Source organism: Grampus griseus (assembly GCF_964374135.1).
Source record: "Grampus griseus genome assembly, chromosome: 3".
In the NCBI taxonomy this organism is placed as follows: domain Eukaryota; kingdom Metazoa; phylum Chordata; class Mammalia; order Artiodactyla; family Delphinidae; genus Grampus; species Grampus griseus.
The window spans coordinates 28,354,591-28,372,921 of record NC_139019.1 but is presented as its reverse complement, the minus strand read 5'-3'; the positions used below and the strand labels follow the sequence as shown (position 1 = coordinate 28,372,921).

The 18,331-nt window shown below is 44.7% G+C and overlaps 1 protein-coding gene across 1 annotated transcript in view; it reads right to left on the bottom strand.

Annotated features, from left to right (window-relative positions):
- Positions 1-16,710, bottom strand: part of TTC23L (tetratricopeptide repeat domain 23 like) — a gene marked incomplete at both ends in the record, with an annotated part of 57,987 nt that extends 41,277 nt beyond the window's left edge. Inside the window, 4 exons of the mRNA XM_082650278.1 lie at positions 674-826; positions 8,415-8,538; positions 12,609-12,792; positions 16,643-16,710. Coding sequence (XP_082506404.1) covers positions 674-826; positions 8,415-8,538; positions 12,609-12,792; positions 16,643-16,710 — 529 coding nt within the window. The remainder of the gene's footprint in view (positions 1-673; positions 827-8,414; positions 8,539-12,608; positions 12,793-16,642) is intronic.
- Between the last annotated feature and the right edge of the window lie 1,621 nt (positions 16,711-18,331).

Here is an 18,331-nt window from a genome sequence, read left to right as displayed (position 1 = left end):
GAGGAGAGGCATATGTAACAGCTCCCCTCTGGAAATATGGAGAACTCTTTCTTTTGTCTATTTTGCTTGGCCTCTGGTTTCATGGGCAGTGTTCTCAACGGCATTTCAGAAAAACTAAAATGATCATGTGTACATTAAATCAGAGGTTTTGGGCTGTATGTTACAATCACCTGGGGCTTTTAAAAATCTCAATGAACAGATGCTCCCCAGGCCTACTAAATCAAACTCTCTGCGGTGGGACCCAAATAGCAATAATTCTGAAAGCTCCCCCAGGGGATTACAACGTGCAGCCTACTTTGACAAACAGTGCTTTAAATTACCATTCATTTTCTGTCTTCCTACATGGCCACCACCGCTATCACCTGCGTCCTCATTGCTAACACTGTCTTGAGTGCTCTGAGGAGCGGGACAGGCTCCAAAAGCTTTCAGCTGGCCAGGGGATGTGTCCCCAGTGACAACCCTCCCATGGCTTAACTCAGAGCTCATATGACTAGACACAGGAGGAACATTCGTACTTTCTAGATGGACAGCAGAGGCTTGTGGAAGACCTGGATGTCAGAATGGAGCTACGAGGCCTCGGTTTCACCTCTTACCCTGTGCGAGACGACCCATGTGGCACGCGTGGCCCCTGGCCCTGATCTCCAGACCCCGCTGGGAAGGGAAGGATATCAACTCTGTAGGAGCCAGGCCGCCCCCAGAGTGTAGTAGAGCACGACCAGAGTTTCCAGGATTTCCTTTCTCTCCTTGTCTGAGGTCGTGTTTCCCTTCCAGGTCAGCAGTGTGTTCTTGGCAGACTCGGCACGTTTCTTGGCCTGAGCTGGGAGACCTGGGGAAGTTTGAGGGGGGATGGCAAGATGAGAAACATTAAAAAGGTTTTTCAGTCAAAGACATTCCTGGGAAGGGGAAGGAGGGCATTGTGGTTGTCATCTGGCCTTTAGTATTGGTTCCCCAGATTGGCAGTGCAGTAGAATCATCTGGAACGCTTGTGAAGAATACAGGTTCCTGGCTCCCCCCATCCTGCCTCTCACCCCAGACGTACTGAGTTGGAATCTCTAGAGGAATAGTGTCCAAGACTCTATATGTTGCATTAACTCCACAAATGCTTCTTATGCAGCCATCCTGGCATGCGTCTACGGACTCGGTTTGGAAATCACTGATGGAGTCAGGAGTGGAAGCTGAGTATCACATTCCCAGTCCACTGCTAATGCCATGTGACCTTTTCAATCCACAACGCTTCTCCATCCTCCAAATGCAAAATGACAACAAAATTATAGAAGCTGCCCTTTTACCAAACACATGGAGATAGTCCAGGAATGAACTAGGCTATGCCACAGACTGCTATGCTTCATTCGAGCTTTCTGGAAAAGGCATTCTATAAAGTCAAAGGGCTTATGAATACAATTACTTCCATCTGGGGATTTTTTTTTCAATCCAAGATGAAGCTGGTATTCCGGGCACTTACTTGAACTATTAGTCCAGTTAACAGAGGGAGACTTAGGAGTATTCAGTTTACAGAACTATCTCCTCATCTTCTAGCCTAGCTCATGTCTAGTGATCCCTGATGGGAAAGGGAAACTCTGGAGAAAAGAGAAAAGCCAGCAGAGAACACATAGGGGTTCTCCTCCACCCTACTGAGGACTGCCATGGCTGCTTCAGCTCTCCTCTTGGCAGCCCCCAGGGTCTGAAAAACATATTCACCCCTGCCACTGTGGGGAGGCGCACTGTACCTCTGATGCTCCGCTCACACCTCAGCCCTCAGTTTGCTCTCCGTTTGGCCCTTGGAGCCCGCTTTCACAGTATGGGTGCAGTCAGTGGCAACAGAGATAATTTGAAAGGACTTGCATTTGATGCCTGCAGCCCTCATATGTTCCAGATGTGCAGGTCCTTAGTGAATTGCAGCAATGGGAACACAGTTTCTCTGGAAGAGTCCTAAAAGTGACCCAGAAGCTGAGAAGTCTTTGTAGAACACTCGGAGATGCCTGTTCTGTAGGTCTCAACTGAAAAGAAAACTGGACTCTGTGGTGAAAGAGAGGGCTGCATCTCAAGTTACCAGATGACAGTGGTCCTCAACTTGCATGGCGCGTCATAAGCACCCTGTCAAAATGCAGATTCCTGGGCCTCCCATAGTTACGGTTCACAAGTTCTAAGGTGAGAACCAAGGATTCAGATTTATAACAACTATCTTAGGTGATACTGATGTACGCTGTCTGAGGACCACATTTGGAGAAACAGTGAGTTAGTAAAGCCTTTATACAGGAAGTGGGACTCATCTCCTTTCTGAAGAGTAGGTAGTGTTTTGGCTGATGGAGAAGAACGAGAACGGGTTTCCACTTGGAGTAAACAGCCTGAGGCCATAAAGACAGAATAAGCGTGTGTGTGTGTGTGTGTGTGTGTGTGTGTGCGCGTGCACGCACGAGCACACTCGTGCACACGTGCACCGGTGGGGTGGGGTCGGGGGGTACTGTAGTATTAGGGAAGGCTGTAAGAAGACCAGTCTGCCTGAAGGGAGGTTTAAGTTGAAAGACACATAACGTATGAATTGGATGGAAAAAATGGAGTCTTGGGTGCCAAGTTGAGGAAGCTGGACTTGATCTGCTAGGTAATAGGGAGTCTTCATAGGTCTTGAGAAGGCAGCAGCAACAGGAAACTCTGCCAGGGAATCAGGCCAAGACACCAAAGTAGGAAACCGAGAGTCTTTTTATCAAATAGATTACTTTCCACAACCATTTGGGCCCTTGGGAGCGTGTCAATAAGGAGTGCAGGAACCACATTTAGACGCTTCCCTGGGTCCACAGGAGGGAGAAAAGTGAAACTGGATGAGCTATTGAAAACCACCCCCAAATCAGCACAACATTGCTTCTGGGCTCCTAAACAGAAAACAAATCCTAAAGTTGCTCTGAGGCTTTGCAAGGCTGCCCCCTCAGATCCACACCCCAGCCCCAGGGGTCCAGTGCTGGCTGTGAATCCCCAAGAGGAACCCTTTTCCTCTCAACTCAGCAGCTAATTGATTATATAGTTCCCTGTCTCCCCTTCACCATGCCCTGCACTGTGGTCCTTCTAATGAAAAAGCTGAGCTGGTAACCAATGGACTAAAGTAAACTGAACTAGGATCTCGATTTAAAACAGCTCATTCAACTTTAAAATCATCCCTAAAGAAAAAAATGACTCCTTTACTCTTCCCAGAATCCACTCTGGTCTCCAAAGTGGAGTGCGTGTACCCCTATGGGTATGCAAGATGACATAAGGATGTGGGGAAAAAATTAAAATTTCTCTGCTTTTAAAAACAATCTTTTTTGTTTTCTATTTTTATGAATATAATATTACATAATATTTAATACTATTGTACATAGTTTATAATAAATACATATTTATGGAGAGTGCTCAAAACATTTTTTGTGAAAAGAGAGCTAATTCTCAAGAGTTTAGAGACCACTGCTCTAGACGAATGCTTTCTAAAGTTTTCAAGTATGAAAAAGCTCCTTTTTCATTAAAAAAATCTGTGATAATATTTTTATAGCATTTCCTACATGAGAAAATTCAGGATGACAAAGTATGAAGAGTCAGAATCTAATATTCTGAAATGCATTTGCTTTTTACTAATTGCGAGAACACCCTCTTTTATGTAAAAATAATGCTCTGCATATATGTGTCTGTGTAAGACTCATTTCCTCTCTCTCTAGAGGATGCTCACAGATTGGTGACCTTGTTCCCTAACTCCAAGTCCCACCTCCCGGAATCCGATGTCTGTTCCAAGACCACGTCATTTTCCTTTACTTGCCCTCCCCAGCCAGGGACACCAGCCTTCTCCCTGCACCAACAGGGCAGCAACTATAGAAGTAAAAATCAGGGTGGCAGCAAGACCTGCTTCTGGAGCCTGAGATTCAGAAATCACAAGGGCATATTAATGAACTGGAAAAGCGGTCCAGAGGTTGTCCACCAAATGTATCGATCATTTTGCTTTAGTCTGGGGTAAGATTCCACCACTGATTTCTGTTACTCTGACTCAGGCCACAGAGAATCTTCTCGGAGCTACTCAGTCTTTGGAGGCTGCTGCTGTCACCTTTGCCCATCACCTATATTTAAGAAGTTCTCGTGGTACAGTGATTAAGACAGCAGGGTCTTAGGGCCAGACTTCCAGGTACAGAAGCTGGCTCAGCCACTTACTACCTGAATGAGTTACTTAATCTATCTGTACTTCAGTTTATTCACCTATAAGATGGCAATGAAAATACCTCCCACCTCGTACGGTTGTTGCAAGGATTAATGTAATTAATTTATGAAAAAGGATTAAATAGTGCCTGACACAGGAATGAAATGAGCTTAAATAAATATTACCTGTTATCATCATCATTACTACCAGGGTCCATTGCCCTTAAGCAATTTATTATACTTGTCCTTATGTACTCTGGACATTCTTCATAAAGCTGCTTACAGAATCTCTATAAAAGGCTGCCTTCTCAAACGCACACTCACTTCAGATAGGTACCAGGCTTCCTGCAGGTCAGACCAACTGCTCTTTATCATTCCCTGTTGTTCCTGTACCAGCTTTTTTACCAACTAGACAGAGAAGGTAGGGTTCATGACTTATGCATCTTTTTCGAGATTTCTGCAACACTTAGAGCCCCAGATACCTGGAAGGTTCCAAGTAATAACAGGCTAACAAATTAATTCATTGCTTCATTAATAATAGGCAAAACACCAGGAAACTGCTTGCCCATGTTACTGTCTTCTCCTTCCTGAACACATGGAAACAGTGGTCACAAGGTGACCAGCCACCTCCACCTGCCCTTTTCTCAACCACTGAAGCCCTAGGCTCGGGAGGGTTCTCGCCAGGTCAGCTGGTGACAGAGTTCCACTTCTAGTGTCCCTTACCCTGTTTCACCAACCATCAGTCTTTTACACTCTCTGCTTCGCAAAGGCCTCGCGTTTTTTTGTTATTGACTCCTGAACCCCGCTGCATCGATTGCTCCATTTTTTAAAACCTTCAAACTCTCTATCTGGCTCCTTCTTCACTGCCTAAAATGTTCCCAGGTCGCCTCCTCTTATAAAATTAGCTTCAAATGACCTTTCTGCCTTCCCTAGCTACCCTCCTGTTCCCCCTCATCCCCTTCACTATGCAGGACGTGGCATACACAGCCTAGGCTACCGGCCCACGCCTTCCCCTCATCCCTGGGATCTGGCATCTGCTCCAACCCTTCTGCAGAAGTGGTTCTCGTGAGGTCCCCAAGGGCCTCTTACTGAGTAAGTGCAGTCGCAGTTTCTTGTATCCCCATCTCATGGCAGCATCAGACACCTAGGCTGCTTGGCTTCTCCTCTTGGCTCCCAAGGCACTGCTCTAACTCAGCTCTCCTTGATAAACCTTCTCTATTGGACTCTTTGCTCACTCTACCAGGGTCCTCTGTTCCCTTCCACTAATATGTCCATTCTCCAAGGGTCTGTCTTTCCATTTCTTCCTTTTCTTCTCTCTCCTCTCAGAAGTTTTATCAACTCCTATAACGTCAACCTCGGCCTTCATGCTTATAATTTTCCATTTCCCCTCCCTAGTTCTGGTCTCAAATATTCTTCCACGCTTACGAGTCCCCTTCTCTCCTCCCCAGTTCTGGTCCCAACTTTCCAGCACCTAGTAAAAATATACTTGTGGATTCCTCCGTTGTAATTCAAAATCAATACATCAAAAACCAGACCCGCCATTCCTCTCCCACTTCGCTTCCTTTCCTGACCGGCTTATCTCTGACGATGGCATCTTGAGGGGCCTGAAACTTCATGGTCGTCTTGGGGCCTCACTTTTCCTCAACCCCAAATCCAATGCCATGTCCTGCCAATTCTTCCTTCACAGCCCTTTTGTAACTATCATTTTTGAATAGGTAATACATTCCCACGGTTCAAAAGTTAAACTTATAGGAAAAGGTAAAGGTTGAGAGGTCTCACTTCAAATTCTATTCCCTTTCACAAGCAGCCTCTAGGTAACTTTCGTTTCTTTCTTGTGTTTCCTTCAGTGTTTCTTGATGTGAATATAAGCACATATTCTCATTTCTCTCCCCTCCTTCTTACCTGAAAAGAGGTATGTTACAAACACGGTCCTGCATTGTGCGTTCTCTGTTGCCTAAAGATGTATCCAGGAGATCTTTCCCTAGTGGTAGGTAAGCCCTTTCTAAGGCTGTATGTACCACATAGTGTATATTAGTCCTTCAGTGATGAGTATACTTGGTTGTTTCCAATCTTCTACTATCATAAACAATGCTGCAAAGAATAATATCATCCATTTAAGTGTGTATTCAGGAAAGAGTCCCAAAAGTGGGATTTCTGGCTTAAAAGGTAAAGGCATCTGTCCTTCATAGACTCTTAAATCCTTACCTTCTCACTCGTGCCCCCTGTCACCAGCCTGGTTTTACACCTAGAGGTAAACAGCTGGATGAGATAGCTTCCATTCTAGCTATCATTGCTAGACTGACCTTTCCAAAAGCACACTTTGATTTATTCATCCCCCTGCTGGAAAATCTCTAATAGTCCTCCTTGTCTACCAAATAAATGACTAATTCCTCAGCCTGCCCAAAGCGCCCTCCTTTCCAGGTTCATCTGAGTGGTCCTTACCGTATCTAGCCAGCGCTGCTGATTACTTTCTAAACACACGCTGCACTTTCCCACCTCCATGCGTCTGCCAGGCCTTGTTCTTCATCAGAAATGCCCACCCCTTCTTCTGCCTACCCAACCCTACTCATTGTTAAAGGGCCTTCTTGAATGGTACCTCTTCCTGAATCTATCACTTACTACCTTCAGTCAGAAATGATTTCACCCAGCGCCCCCAAAGCCCTGCATTTAAACCAGTCCCACGGCCTTCTGGTGCCTTCCGGTGCCTTCTATCGCAGTTGTCTGTGGGTAGCTCACCTTCCATACGAGGTTGTAAGTTCTCTGAAGGCAACGACTGTGCCTTTTGCCCCTTATAGTTCCCAGAGCCCTCGTCCAAGAATTTCACATATACAAGTGTCTCATTAAATACTTACTGGAAGACCATTTATCGAGAGAAATCAGCCTTCTGGCTTGATGCCCTTCCCCCATTGCTGGAAAAGGCTCCCAGGGAAATGAGGCAGGCAGGTCTGCCGGCCATAAAGCACGCGCATGTGCAGCAAGGCGCGAGCACACACAGACGCATACGTCCCACCCGCACGGGAGCCTGGCTCATAAATTCTGTCCATTTTGCAGCAGTTACAGGATTAATGACAACAAAACTAAGTGGAATTCAGCAAGCACTTCATCCCTCTTGAAGGTCCGTGGTTTTTCAAAGCTTTCGTTGTTTTATTTGAAGGACCACAGACTTCAAAAAAAGTTAAAGTGAAGAAACTGGGTAAGGCCTATACCTGAAATAAGAGACCCTAGGCTATTCTCAAGGTACGGCCATAATCAAAACCTATTCTAGAAAAACTCTAGGCTAGGCCTCAGAAAGTCTGGGCTCAAGACTGAGTGCTGTTATATTATGTGGGCATTTCAGCTAATCAGGAAGTTGTTTTTCCCATCTAGAAAAAACAAACACACAAAAAGACCTTCTTTTACAGGAAAACTTTTTCCCCTCCAACCTACTACTCAAATGTGGTTCTCCATTCATGCGGCAGGAAGAACTGTGAATTAGGGAAAAGAGGGTGGTGCTCCCACCATCTTTTGTAATATAACCTGTTTACCTGTCTTGAGTTAGTCTGGAATCTAACTGGAAAAGCAAAACTCAAAGTCTACTGTGGCTATTCATAGAAAGGGTTGATTTCAGAAGATGAAGGCCAACCTCCTTCCACAGACCTACCATAGTAATCTCTCTAAAGAAAGGGAGGCCGTGTCTGCCTGCCCTCGGTTCAGACAAACATCCCCCGCAAACGCTTCTGGTACTTTCCTCTCAGGTTCAAGCTGCCATCACCTCAGGTCAGAATTTCAAAAATAGTTACCTAAGTTGTCTCCCTGAATCTGGGCTCTCCCAGGGCCCAAGGAGTATACTTGTTGGTGCCAAACCAAGTGTCAATGACTTGCCAACTGACAAATCCATGGGTCTGTCTTCGGCCTTCACCTCATTTGACCTCTCTCTGCCATCTGACTCTGCTGAAACCACACTGCACTTCCTTTTGAAGCCCCTTCTCCGCCCTTGGCTTCCATGACTTGGCCCCTCCTGATTCTATTTCCTTGCTGGCTCCGCTTCCGCTACCCAATCCTAACGCTCTTGTCCTCCAGGCTTCTGTCCTCTGCTTTCCTTCCCTCATTATTACCTTTACGATCCCTGTCACACAGCCCGCCTCATCCATGGACTTCCCCGCTTCCTGACAAGGTGTGAGTTGGGGACAGGATGGACCCTCCCCTGGGCAACCCCACCCCGACTGTGGTTCTGTGTGGGCTCAGTGTGGCTGGCTCCCCCAGACCCAGCCGGGGAAATCGAGTACCTCGCAGTGTCACGTAGCCATAAGCCAGGGTGGCCAAAGCCTGTGCACATTTCCAGGGTTCTTCCCCAAAAATAATCCGAGAAAGGATGACACAGCGAATCAGCTCCTCATTTGCTTGGGTATTCTGCAGAGAGCAAACAAGTCATTACACTTTGTGGAAAGGAGGAAAATCTCCAGCCTGTATCTTATCACTGGATTGCAGGACTGCGTCCACTGTCAACTTTTTCTCTCCTCCCCCCTTCCCAGACCACAGCCAATCCATCAAGCCCTCTTGGCTCCACCCTATTCCTAAGTTCTAACGCTACACACGTCTCATTTCTGCCACGTGTACCTAGTCCAAGCCACCCTCATCTTTGACCTGGGTGAACACAGCCCCTCTTAATTGCCTCCACTCTTGCCCCCCATAGTCTACTTTCTACATCATAGCCAGAGTGACTTCTTTTAACCTCTTATTGTGAAAAACTTTAACAGTATACAAAAAGAGCATGGAGAATGAGTCAGCTTCATCGCTCACAGCCAATCTGGTTTCATACCTATGCTCCTCAAGCATCCACCCTCTCCCTCTACGATTCTGAAGCAAAGCAAAGATATTAAATCATTTCATATTTCATAAGTATCTCCAAAAGATACAGACTTAGAAATATAACCACAAAATCATCATCTCACCAAAATATTAATAATGATTCCTTACTATCAAATACCTAGTCTCATAAACCTAATAATTACCTCATAAAGCTAACATTTCTTTTACAGTTTAATTGTCCATACACTGAGATCAGTCTCATGAGTCTCTTTTCATCAATGGGTTCCACCTCCATTTCTAATTCTTTTCATTGCAAATTATTTATTGAAGAAACTGAGTTATTTGGTTTATAGTGTTTCCCCAAAATGGAAATTTGGTTGAATCTTTACGGTGTCACTCAACATGTCCTTCCAGTCTCCATTCTGCCTTTATATTGGTGGTTGATTTAGAAGTTTGGTTACCTTTAGCTTTTTTTTTTTTAAGCAAAACTACTTCATATGTTCTACCATCAGAAGACACCTAACCTTGGGTTGTCTCTTTCTGCTAAAAGCACAACTATATGAATTAATCTATAAAAGATATAAAACGCTGATATCCTAATTCTATCATTCCCTCTTCATATGTTAGGTGGAATAACTTTATAAAAAGAAATCTCCTCTCATCTCCTTCTTAGTTACCCAATAGTACAGTTCGTATCAGAAGGACAGGATACATGATTTAATCATTCTCTTTATTTATCAGCTTTCCAAATAATGAGTTCATTCACTAGCATCCTCCAATGGTGACCAAATAGCTAGTTATTTATCATTCTTCTTATTATTATTATTATAATAAACATATCTGGATTTTTAAACAAACCTGATGTTCCTGAACATAGCAAACTAATTTCTAACTTGGGGCTTGTACACCTGTTGCCCCCCCAGCTTGGGACACTCTCACACATCGTTACCCTCTTCTGTCATTTTCATTGCATTCACCTCAGACAGGCCTTCCTTGGCCACCTTATCTAAAGCAGACTCTCACCCCATCACTTACTATCCCATTGCCTATCTGATTTTTTTCTTCATGGCACTCTCTCTGATATTGCAGTAACTATTATTTTGTTTGTCTATGATCTGTCTCCCCAAATAGAAAGTAAGTTCCTCAAGAACAGTTTATTCCTGGGGCTTCCCTGGTGGCGCAGTGGTTAAGAATCTGCCCACCAATGCAAGGGACACAGGTTCGAGCCCTGGTCCGGGAAGATCCCACATGCCACGGAGCAACGAAGCCTGTGCGCCACAGCTACTGAGCCTGCGCTCTAGAGCCTGCGTGCCGCAACTACTGAGCCCACGTGCCACAACTACTGAAGCCCACGTGCCTAGAGCCCGTGCTCCACAAAAAGAGAAGCCACCGCAATGAGAAGCCTGCACACCGCAACAGAGAGCAGCCCCCGCTCGCCACAGCAATGAAGACCCAACACAGCCAAAAATAAATAAATAAATTTATAAATTTAATAAATAAATAAAAGAACAGTTTATTTCTCATGTTCACTGCTGTATGCTCCATGCAGAGAGGAGGCGCACATTCAGTATTTGCTGAATAAATCATCTCTCGATTGGCAAAGATAAGTATGAGGCGGGGAGAGAGCCCCTGGCTCTGTAGAACTGACAGGCAGAGCTCTCTAAGAAATCAGAGAACTGCACCTTCAGGTCACAGATGTCAGTAACTCTACAAACACAGTCATCGACTGGCTGCGCTAACTGACAAAGTCAGGCATTCATTTCCCGGTGAGGTGAAAACGGCACTTCAAGGACTCAAAAGCCTGGAGTTTCAACCCTCTGTTTACTGACTGTGATGTTTGGGGCAAGATCACCCTGAGTCCCAGCTTCCTTTTCTATCTGGAAATCTATACCATCTACCTCATGGAGTTACTGTAGGGAAAGTGAGTCAACATCAAAGTGATCCAAATCTGTTACGTGTTATCTGCATGTAACCATTTACAGAGTAACACACAGACAGAGTGGTCCAAGGACTGCTCCCTTCCGATCCCCGTGATTCCCGTCCCCCCACCCCATCTCCTTCCTACCCTGATGCTTCACCCCTCCCAGCTCAAACACACAGACGCAAACAGTGTTAGAGCGACATTTCCCCTCGTGTTTTAGAAACATCCATTCAGTCAGAATTTTTGAGAGTTCTGCACGGGCTGAACGCACAGTAAATACTAAGTTCTATTCTGAGGGAGAAGCATAACATCATGAAAAATCACTGGAATGAGAGTCCAAAGCCTTGAGTTCTGTCCTGGCTCTGGACATTCTGTATTCATTCATCCCCACACTTCCCGCCCTGGGGAAACTGAGACAACCAGTATGGGCTCTAGAGGTCAATCCAGGGCTGCTGCTCCTGCCACCAATATTCCTGTCCTTCAGGGCTGTGAGCGCTGAGCTGGGCTAGATATAACTCCTAAATCTAAATCTTTGTCATTAACCAAACTGGTCAAGGAGCTGTCAAGTCTTTTTTTTTTTTTTAATATTTATTTATTTGGTTGTGCTGGGTCTTAGTTGCGGCAGGCGGGTTCCTTAGTTGTGGCTTGTGAACTCTTAGTTGCAGCACGCATGTGGGATCTAGTTCCCAGACCAGGGATCAAACCCGGACCCCCTGCATTGGGAGTCTTAACCACTGCGCCACCAGGGAAGTCCCAAGGAGCTGTCAAGTCTTAAAAGCCCACACTTGCATTCCACAGCAGTTGGTACTTGTCTTTCTAGAAGTGATCACTCTAGCCTGGGTTTATGAAATACTATTGGATCCAGGTCAGGATGATGGTCCTTTGCAAGTTTCTGGGTACTTTACAGAGGTAACTTTATATTATAAATACATCCATCTAGGGAAGTATCAGCTTCTATCATCTCCCTCTGAAGTGCCTCTCAGCCTTTCCTAAGCCATCTGCAGAGTTTTTTTTTTCACACATGTACGTTAAGATCATTTTTTCCTTTAGCCAGGAATGGCCAGGAAGTCAGGAAGTCAGCACATGAACTCCTTTGTTGATAAGTAATGCTCTGGGAGCAGGTCGGTGCCTGTGTGTTAATCGTGAGGGTCACTGACATGCTTTCTCGGGTTCCCGCATTTTGAACACTCTTGCTAAACGCTTGCTCTGAGGTCCTAGTTCCCAAGTCCTTGCTTTGCTCTTGAAAATGGATACCTACACTCTCTGACCCCTGCTGCTACCGCCCACTTCCGGTCCTTTGGTTTGCTTATGATTCCACTGTAACCACAGGCATCTCACCGTATCCTTGCCAGGTCTGAGCCTAGACTCTGCCTGGCTACCCTTGTTCTCAGCCTCCTGCCTCACTATCCTGGCCTTCTTGTTACCCAAAAGATATTATGCTGAAACCTTTCAGGAGAAATCAAAAGACGATTTTTTAATTAACGTAATCAAACAGCAACAGGAAGAAGCAAACAATTTTTAGTTTAAAGCTAGGAGCACAAACACTCCAAGGAGGTATGCACAGTGACCCACGTGTGGAGCCCGAAGGCGGGCTGGGTACCGACTATGCTTTGCTTTCTTTTCTTCCACTTATAGAGAAATATAACACCTTCCTCTACTTCATGTCCTTCGATCTGCAATTAAGGAAGAACTTCTCTAGTCATGGACGTATTTTTAAATGGAAAACCCAGTGAGTTTTTTGTTTTATTATCATTTTTCCCTTAATCAGCTGAGCTACGTTCTTCTGGGATTGGGCCGGTTTCTCTTTGGGAAGAGACATACGGTCTATGGCCTTCTCCTCCTTGGCTTTAGCATCTTGTTCGCTCTCTCCAGACCCACTAGTGGGATACAACTCATCTGTTTGCTGATGCTCTGGGATCTTGGTTTGCTGTGACCTGTGGGTACCAGAGAGGGACACGGAGTCAGGTTTAACCCTGCATATCTCAAACAAGGCAGCACTGAAGGACAGAGCCCTCCCAACTGGGGGCTAGGAATATGATCTCTAAAATAAACCTGTAGAGTAAAGCTAGGTGGTGAACTCACGTCACCTGAAAAGCCAAGAATTAGAACGGCAATGTAGTGGTTCCAATCAAACAGATTTAGGGAACCTCCCACCTATGGCAGAGTCGCAGCCCTGCTGCTTACCAACCACATGACCCTAAGTAAGTTACTGGTTTGCTTCACTGTAAAATGAAGTCAATATGAATACCCACCTGATGAGGTTATGGGATTAAATCAGATAATACTCATAAATCACTTAGCCTGCTATTTAGTAAGTGCTCTTTTAACATTAGGTATTCTTATTTTATGAGCTCCATGACGTGAGGATGTTGAATTGGAAGATCTCCAAGAGCCTTGATGTTCTAAAATTCTGATCCAAACCAGGGGGGAAAATGGACATAATGAAATAAGGTAAAGGGAACTAACATTTTGAGGTCAGAACTTCATGTGTCTTCTTTCATATTTCTTAAAAGCTTCAACATAAATAGTAACTAAAGAGGATGTGGTCCCACCAAGGAGAGGGGAGAGAACCCACACTGGGTCAAGTGCAGATTCAGAAGAGAAATGACCTTCTCAATTATGTTAGAAAAAACAAAACAAAAAAACAAACGTGTTTGAGAAAGAGCTGAGTGGGTTGAAAATCTCCCTCTTCCCCAGCACCCCCTGCCCACCCCCTTATACACACACACACCCCCATGCAGATCTCAGACTATTATGCTGAACATAATTATGAATGGGTAATTGGTATGATAAAGATAAAAGCCCAAAGAGTTAATCTTACATAACAAAAAAGATAACCATATCCTAACTCTACCAGAGACATCATAAAGTGATCCAGAAGAAATAGAATTCTAAGATATTAAGAGCAACAACAGAAATTTTAATTATTAATAAGTTCCCCCAAAGGAATCACCTTTGTATTCACGATAGCTTTTAAAAGTTCAACCATAGTATAGTTTTTAAAACAAAATTTATCTTCCTTTTCCACTGATTAGATAAGTAATGAATTTCCATTGTAAGAAAAACAAAAAGAGGAAAATTTAGAAGAAAAGTAAATGTCAAGCATAACCTTTTACACCAGGTTCGAATAAATGACATCCTAATACCCATCCAGAGTCCTGTTCTAAATAACCTATGTTTATTTAGGCATGTGGGCAAACCAGGTTATGTGGACAGGACAGCAACGTTTCTTCAGGCCCAAGCCCAGGGCCCAGCAGGACTGCCTTCTGCCCACAAACAGAAGTGTGCTTTCAGAAGACATGCAAAGGTTCAATGGAAAAGCCAGGGAAGGCTGGCGCAGCACTGTAATCAGGAGACAGGTGCTAAACCTGCCTGTTCTCTGCCTAGTGAATTCCGTACTCCTCCTCCAACTCGAATGTCACCTCTGCTGGAAGTCTAGCACTGGAGTAGCAGTAGAAACACCCTCTGCAGGGCTTGCAAAAGTCTTCTCCAACTTCTACTATAGTGCGAATCACGCAACAGTCTCATTTTCAAAATCTGCTTTTGTTTCGGAGTCTTCTTTGCTTCCTAGCCAGTTAACTCCACCAGGGCTGGGGCTGAGTCTCATTTGTTTCTAAGAAACCCTGATACCTGGCTCACAGTAAAAACAAATAATGGCTGGTTAAATAATGAACAAATGAATGGAAAAAGAAAGTGTAAGGCCTTTAGGATACCTGAAAAAGACTGAAGGTGGAGGAAATCTGTGACAAGAGATCATAACTCAAGAAAACTCACGGAAAGAAAGCTCAGTCCCTCAATAGAAGGCTTCGCGTAGGCTGCATATTTCACCCACCTGAAGCAGAAGTTCAATCTACTGGGGTCACCAAAGAGATTACTAATTTTGGATATTAAAAATTATAAGCCCCAGGGGCTTCCCTGGTGGCGCAGTGGTTAAGAATCTGCCTGCCAATGCAGGGGATAAGGGTTCAAGCCCTGGTCCGGGAAGATCCCATATGCAGCGGAGCAACTAAGCCCGTGCGCCACAACTACTGAGCCTGCGCTCTAGAGCCCACGAGCCACAATTACTGAGCCCATGTGCCACAATTACTGAAGCCCACGTGCCTAGAGCCCGTGCTCCACAACAAGAGAAGCCACTGCAACGAGAAGCCAGCACACCACAAGAGTAGCCCCCACTCGCCGCAACTAGAGGAAGCCCGTGCGCTGCAACGAAGACCCAATGCAGCCAAAAATAAATAAATAAATTTAAATAAATAATTTTTTAAAAAAAATTATAAGCCCTAAATATTTAAATTTCAGCCTTGAATGAAATTAAGCTGAGACCAAAGGGAGCAAGCTTCAACGGCAGGGCCTCAAAGGAAGTAGAAACATTGAGGTCTTGACAAATGACTTGAGACTGCCAAGCCCTGAACTAGCTTTGAACATTTTGCTATGAAAGGTAAAAGACATGCCTGGAGAATATTGACCAGTTAGATATCTGGAAGGATAGTCAGAATAAAATAATTAGGCCAGTTAAATGAAAGATCTGCTAGGTTTCTAACTTATTCTACATGTTGCCATCATAAATGTGAATTCTGACTAGTAAAATTAAATATGAATCATCTGATTATCTCCAAGATACTCTACTGTAAACTCTACATTTTTAACTTCAATTTTATATTTGTATAACTCTTAACCTTAAGATATTTTATGAGATGGTATAGAATTACACTAATACATTAACTACTAGTCTCACGTGGCTATTAAGCACATGAAATGTGTCTGGTCTGAATTGAGATCTGCTGCAGGTGTAAAACACACACCGAAATTCAAAGACTTAATTGAAGAAAAAGTATTTCATGAATTACGTTATGTAATATTTTAGATATACTGAAATAAATAAATATGGTGTTAAAATTAAATTTACTTGTTTATTTTTATTTTTTAATATGGCTACTTAAAAATTTAATATTACATTTGTGGCTTGCGTTATATTTCTACTTGATAGCATTGGTATAGAGCAATGGTTCTCAACCAAGGGTGATACTGCTCTCAGGGGACATTTGGCAATGTCTGGAGATATCTTGGCTTGTCACAACTGGGACAGTGCTACTGACATCTCATAGGTAGAGACCAGGGATGCTACAATGCACAGGACAGCCCTCACAACAAAGAATAATCGGATCCAAAATGTCAATAGTGTCGAGGTTGAGAAACCCTGGTATAGAGGAGTGGTTAAGGAATGGACTCTGGAGTCAGACTGCCCAGTTTGAATAGCATTTACTAGCTGTGTGACTTTGAGCAAATTGCCTAACCTCTCTTTAATTCATATTCCTTACCTAAAAAATGGGGTAATCACAGTACCTCCCTCACAGAGTTTTGGGGGAATTAGTTGCGTTAATATGCATAAGTACTTAGAACAGTGCCTGGCACATAGTATTTGCTCAATAAGTATTAGCTGTTATGAAGTGAAATTTTTAATTTACTTATTGTCTCTTTATTTCATGAAACAATTTCAATTTCTCATTAATTTTTCTATATTTAATTCTCCATGACTTTACCAATCTTGCTATAAGTAATCTATCTTTATAAAAAAAATTGAAATTTCCCTTAAGTTAGGAAAAAACATTTGTTTTCCATCTTGCATAGGTTGCACAGGTACAAATGGACATTAGAGCAGAACCATTATTAGCATACAACACAGAAGCTCAATCTTCTCTACTATATAATATGCATGCAAAGTTCACCAAGGTTTGCCTTAAGTGGAGGTCCCAATGTTTCAGGCCACTGAGTGAGTATGATACTTACAGATGGAAGCAGAAGTCCCAGTCGGTGTCATTGCTGACAGTCGGGATGCGGATGGGGCTGGCTCGCATCTTCTTCCTACCAAGAATCACATGTGAGGTCAGCTTTGAAAGAAAACGCTTAGAAGTCTGTTCTGTTTTCCCTTTGTTGGATGCTATCGGCATTAAAATGAAACTGCCCAAATACATAACCCATCCTAAATCCACAAATAGACTATACACACACACTCATGTATGGAGACCGTGGAAAGCAGAAATTAAAGACATTTGCCAAATAAATCCCTGAATCAAATTTCCTTCCTCTAATTTTTACTTCACATTACCTCCAAAATCCCCTACCTTTTTTACCCCTTAAAGCCAACACATTAACAGCTCCTGAATCAACAAAACTATGATCTCCTACTCAAGTCAGATACTGTTTTTGCAGGTAACCCGCTCTCACTACTAACAGCGTATTTGTTGGTTAAATCTTCTCCGTGTCCCTTGGGCCATCTCACTACTTGAAAGGTGATCCTAGTTAAGGAGCTAAAACACATGCGTCTGCTTTGGTTGCTGTCATAGCTGATGGGGGAAATGGCAAAATATGCTTATTGGTAATTATGCTGCTAATTTAACCCTCATGGCTATCCGTGTCGCTTAAATCATCGACTCGAATGCAGATTATTTATTGATCATTGGTACCCACCAAGTCCCTCCTCATTTCACCCTGCAGAATGTCACTCATTCCCACCTGAGCCCTGAGGAGCTAGCTCTCTGACTCAGACTCCACAACATTCACAATCCAGATCTAGAAGGGAAGATTCACTAATTTGTCTTTCTCATCCTTACTTTCAAAACTGTGGCCAGGGCGAGGGGTTCTGACGTCTCAACCTCCTAAATTCTGTTCCTGTGCGGTTTCACATGGCCCTGAATTGTAACCCCACTACCCCCTCTCTCATAGTGCAAATCGCTTCCTTATTTTCTGCCGTTGTCTCGCCTTAACTTTGTAAACCTTAACACCACATTCCGAGCAACGTCCGAGCTTCCCCTGCCTTCTTTCCTGTGGGCGGTGCCCCGGCCGCAGAGGCTCTAGCCCGAAAAGCGGGAGAGGGCGGCCGAGAGGCCAGCGTGACGCGGCGTACCTGGCCGAAGGCAGAGGAGCCACGGCCCAGAACTAGACTTCCCGGCTCCCTCAGCCTGGCGGCTCGGCTTCCGCCGGCGGCTTCAGTGTACCGGCCTCTTCGGACCTCGTTCAAGGCACCGTTAGGTTGCCTTGCGGAAGAGAAGCTCACCTAGCTCCACCTTTCCCGCCCGCCGCCGGAGTTCTGGCTACTGAGACAATGGGGTTACCATGGAAACTGAACGTTGCGGGCGGCGCCCGCGCCTGTAGCCTTGGCGACGAGGGGCACTCCGGCCCAGCGGAATCCCAGGCCATCCCCCCAAACCACAGCTGCCGCCGCACCCTTGCCTTAACGGTCCCCGCAGCGCGAGACTCGGGCGACCTTAGCTTCGTCCCCACACTTCCCTCTGCTGCGGCTGAACGGTCCACTACTGTTTTTCTTAAAGGGACCTCTCGGAGATAACGACGCCGGAAGAGAAGGTAAATCCCATCGAAGGATGGAAAGGGGCGTCCGGCTCCACGACCTTACCAATTTAAAGCTGCGACGACGTACCGGGCTGTATTCGGCGACACTCTTCGCCCCCGCGTGCCCCT